Raw genomic sequence first — 5,084 nt, forward strand, 5'->3', positions numbered from 1 at the left:
ATGGCATGCATGCCGAGTGCGGGGCCTGGGAGGGCCCTGACCTGCGGGTGGCCGACTTTCTCCCTGGTCTCATCCGGCATGCACCTGCACCACTGTCTCTGCCCTCGATGAGGACACTGAAGGCGGCCCCGCTTTGGGTCAAGGCATGCGGTCTAGCCGAGTGTGTCTAGCGCCGGCCGCGCGGCACGTAACCGCAGAAGGGACGATGAAGGACGAGACGAGCCCGCTAGACGCATGACCTCATTCGGTGTCAGGACGGCTCCATCTGGTCGACCAGGGTTTAGCCGCAGTGTGACAGCGGCAAGTGAGGTGTGGTTGTGCATGCTTGTCTATGCGTTGGCTTGTACATGGTAGGATAACATGCTGAAGAAAGAACCCCATCCCCCGCATCACCGGCATCGTCTCTCCCTGCGCACCAATCCGCGTTCGCCTATCCATGCCGTTGGTAAAGGAGAGGATGTGAGGAGTAGTGGCAAGACGAACGGGGCTCTGCGCGAGGAGGGATGACGGCGCGACTTTTTTTCTATTTTCAAATATGCGTCTCTCGTTTTCACAGTCACTGTGGCTGTTATTAGCTCTTTTTTTTTCTGTTCTCTGTTTCTGAAGTGCGCCCTCCTTGTTTTACCGGCACGCGAGCTCAACAGCGATTCATTAGCGACAGTTCGAACTCCGTGACATGTTAGGTTTTTCGCTAGCGCTGGGAAAGGGAGGAAGACGTAATATATTCCCTGGCTCTATAGCGGCTTCGTGTTGCTGGGTATCGTCCTTTTTTGGTTCTTGTCGATGCGGACAACGGAGATGGCAAACGGCAAGCATGCATCGTGGAGCGCATTCGACAGGAATATGCCCGTGCCTTTTCTATTATACTTTTTTTATTTTACTCGATGCTCGCTGGTTCTCGGCAACTTGAAGACGTGTCTCTCCGGGTAGGACTTACCACGCTGACGGCCACCGTACGGTTGAAGTTGGCCAGCCAACGCCCTTTGCTGGTCTACATAAAACTGCCTGGTCTTCTGTAGAGTTCGTCCATACGAGAACACACTCATCTCGCGAAGAGAATCACTAAAAAATGAAAACTAAGCGAATACTATCTTTGGTTGCTGCGGACTGTACCCGTGCCACGTGGTGGAAGCCGTCCCGCGTGGGAGCATTCTAACCCTCCGTCGGCTCGCACAACACAGGCACACGCGTCGACCAAAACGGCCGCGCCAAATGAGAGCAGGAGGAAGGGGTAACAGACAGATACAGTGACAGCGTCAACAGGACGGTGCAATTCATACACATGGCTCAGCGCTTCTGTTGCTCTTCGTCCTGCAGACGTCTTTTTCCTCCCGTTTTCCACTTACGCTGAATGTGGTTTGCCAAGGTTAGCCCCCTCTCTTATCACTCCTGTGCATCTCCGTATCTCTGTGGTGTGCCGCCTTCGCCACTCCCATGACGAAAGAACACACTCGTATTCATCGCGACCTTCGACACTCTCCCGCGCGCACGAGCCTTTGACGTGGGCGATGTCGGAGTTAGGCAGGGATCACCTGCCCCATATTCAGGGGGTGGCGGCGTTTCGCAAAAGCGACATTTCAACCATGCCCTCTGTGGCAGCGGCCTGCCGTGCCTCCGAACCGCTACCTCGCCTGTACACGAGCACGGCCACGCTAGGCCGCATCTATGCACCGAGCGCGCCACACCGCATGACGAAAGGAACTGCGAGCACACAAGGCCGCGCAGCTCCTGGGCGCCGTTTTCACGCTGTACCTGCTGGAAGTCGAGCGCTCACGACAAAGGATATGCACTGCAGGCATCCGTACCATCTCATGCCCCTTGGATCCTCCTACCACACACCGGTCGGCTACTACAGAGATGCGCTGCGCTTTGCACAGACCGTGGAGGAGTCACAGAGGACAGCCATCAAATTTGAAGAGCGCCGGTGCCGGTTGCACCTTTACAAGAAGTGCGCGTCTCACGCGCATCGGATTGCGCCTCCTTCTAGGGAGACTCGACATCTCGCCTGCACCGCGGAGCCGCCGCAGCCCGTGAAAACGGTCGGGCCTCCCGCGTTTCTCATCGTGTCCTACGACTCCATGTCATCTGTATCGGAAAGCAAACTGGAAGATGAAGACCATAACAGTTTTTCTCCGCCATCTCCCCGCGTGCTGCAAGAGAAGGAGCCCGACAACGTCGTCGAGAATGTGATGAGGGCGAACAATGTCAGCGCGCATGCACGTTGGTCTACGGCGGGCACCTCAGCCACGCCTCCTCTCTTTCTCGGCGATCAACTGTCGCGGCGCCCGTGCGAGACCAAGGAGCATCTGCCCACCCTGCCTGCGCAGTTAACAGGTCCGCCAGGAATCGCTGCGTCCAAGGGCGATGCGCGAGACGCTGGCGCGCAACACGAGCTGTTGGAACAGCAGCCCCCTCGGTTAGTGGAGACTCCTTTGACGTCACACGCGATTTGGCTATCCACCTCACACCACTACACCGAGCCAGCACCGTCTGTGGCGCCGGTCTTGGAGTTTTCGGTGTACCCACTGGTGCATCGCGCCGCCGCGCATGAGGATTCGCGGACAACATTGAAGACGCTGACGATGTCTGGGGCGCCACACGGTGACCCGGGGACACTAATTTGCTTAGATACGCTGCGCACTGAGCGCCTGCTCGAGGCGCTGCAGTGGGTAGAGGCTGTCATTCAGCACGCTACCGAGTTACAGGCACATAGGTTCACCGCGCCACCACAACTGTATTCATTGGAAGCGGAGCAGAGCTCTGCTGTGCGCCAGGGCACCAAACCGCTACAACCTCCTCAGCACAATCCTCAGGAGGAGCAGCCACCTTGGGAGTGCACCCCTATGACAGAAGTCGTGCCCCGGCGCGAGAATGTTCCCTTTGAAGGCCTCAAGGAGCTGCGTGCACTGCGGAGGAAAGAGGCTGCCGCTCTGGTGAGCTCCTGCTTTTCAGTCGTAATCGGCGCCGTGCCCCAATCGATGTGCGGTAAGGGGACACCGACGACACCACTCGCAGCCGTCACTGCACCGACCGAGTACGAAGCCGCTGCCAACCCGCTGTCCTCGGTGCCGCCACGCCCAATCTCTGCTGCATCTGAAGAAATTTTGCACCAGCTGCGGTTGGAGGTGTCGCGTACGATGGTGAGCTCCATTTTGAGCTGCACTGCTGCGGTTCACAGGGCTTTAGTGCCGCGCAACCAGATGTGTTCCGCAAACAGGGAGGAAAAGGTAGCCACCGCTCTCGATCTCTTCTCACCGCCGCTGCTTCGTCAGACGTCCCTCGTGGAGCACCATGATGGCACCTTATCTCCTCCGATGCTTGCCCCAGCGCGTGAGGCTGACTTGTATCAGCTGCGTCGCGATCTAGCCCATCAACTGGCGACAACAGTGACACAGTCGACTCACCCCACAGAGTTTGCCTACGCTGATATCGATCGTGCTAAGGCAGCCAATATTTCGGAGCCGCACTTCCACAAGGTGAGTATCTTTCCCCGAATCGTCTGAGCTCTCACTGCTTCACCTCATACATCCTTGCGGACTCGTGTAGAGTATCATAATATCTGCATTGCTTCTGCGTGAGGGGCCACAGGCTCGCCTGCGCCATTGCATGTACATTCAAAAACTGTTTCTCACTCTTCTTTTATTGATTCTCACTCCAACATGCCCCATCCTCCCTCCGCGTCCCTATCCGCCTACGGTGTCGCTTCTGCACTTTTTCCCTCGCGTCAGAATTAGCAATCGTATCGCAAACGAGGCGATGAAGCAACGGAAGAGATGTGGGCGCGGCTGGGTATGGCACGGATGAGTGCAAGCGCATCTCCTCCTTTTCTTTTCGCTGTTGCTAATTTTTCTCTCGTTCTTTTCATCCTATGTACACTGTTTGGTTACCTGCAACACAACATCTGGAAACGTAAGGTATTACACACCCCGGAAAGTCTCGACAGAGCTGAAGAATCCTTGCTACAAAAGGACCGCCACCGCTAGACGGGCAGCGCGGGTTGACTGAGCTGGCGCACAGGTGCAAAGAGCGAAAAAGCACATAGGCTGCAGTGCATCGCGTAAAGCAGCGGTGGGGGCTATCGTAGACGCCACGTTTGCCGCGCATTGTCCCACGCCTATCTTCGTGATCGATGCTGACATTTTCCTTTTTATAAATACGCCGTTTCGGCGTTTTCATCTCTCCTCACCTTCCCTATTCTCGGGTTTCGACTGACGCACTGCGCATCTGCCATTTGTTCGGTCTCACTGACCGAGGCACTGCGGACGACACAGATGAATACACGCACACACATTCAAACCGACAGAAACGCACTAGGATGACACGTAGACGCTTGTTTCTCGTGGACAGCTGTATCAACACCACCACTGCTCACAGCTGATGAGCCTGCGCCGAAGAATTCGTGCGCTTGTCTCCACTGAACTAGAGCGAGTTTAAGCTGCCGCGACACAACGAGGCCCCATCCTCCCAGGCGCTGCAGCGTCCGACAGGAACCTTGTTGCGCAAGTCATCGCTCCGTCCGGCTCCCTGTCTCACTATCTTACACCGCGGTCACCCAGCGGAGACGCTTTCATGCGCATACTCTTGACCGCCTAGAGCATCAGCCGAAGTTATGACACCCACTCAACTCGGAGAGGTGAGCATGACGAGTTCCGCCGTATCCGACATCAAACCCTCTCACCGTGTGCACTCCCGCACTCCAGCCGCTGGTGCTAGGCGCCGGCCGCGAACTCGACGGCCCCTCTGCTCTGGAGAGGTGCACCGGCTCTGCGTGCGCTAGATTTAAGTGGCATCATCGTATAGCACATTCCTGCGCTCGAAGGGCGAACACCTGCGCCAGAGGTTCTGCTCCTGAAGCCGTGGCCTGCCGTGAGTACCATCCCTACGCTGCTGAGGTGCTGCATGCTCCATGGCTCTGCCATGCACCCGAAAACGTACGTTAACGCTTACGGGTACGGGTACGGATTAGGGTTAGGGTTTTCCTCTCCACTGATTCCTTGCACAGCGACACCCTCTCCAACAGGACGGGGGCGTGACGGTGTACTGGTGTACTGGTTAGGGTTAGGGTTAGGGTTAGGGTTAGGGTT

The 5,084-nt window shown here is 56.8% G+C and overlaps 1 protein-coding gene across 1 annotated transcript; it reads left to right on the top strand.

The window, feature by feature from the left end:
- Positions 1-1,508: 1,508 nt before the first annotated feature.
- On the top strand, positions 1,509-3,503 carry LDBPK_181670 (hypothetical protein, unknown function; the record flags this gene model as incomplete). Its single annotated transcript, XM_003860133.1, has 1 exon — positions 1,509-3,503. The coding sequence occupies one exon, from the start codon at positions 1,509-1,511 to the stop codon at positions 3,501-3,503; it is 1,995 nt and encodes a 664-aa protein (XP_003860181.1).
- Positions 3,504-5,084: the final 1,581 nt, after the last annotated feature.

The sequence above is a fragment of the Leishmania donovani genome, chromosome 18 (genome assembly GCF_000227135.1).
Source record: "Leishmania donovani BPK282A1 complete genome, chromosome 18".
In the NCBI taxonomy this organism is placed as follows: domain Eukaryota; phylum Euglenozoa; class Kinetoplastea; order Trypanosomatida; family Trypanosomatidae; genus Leishmania; species Leishmania donovani.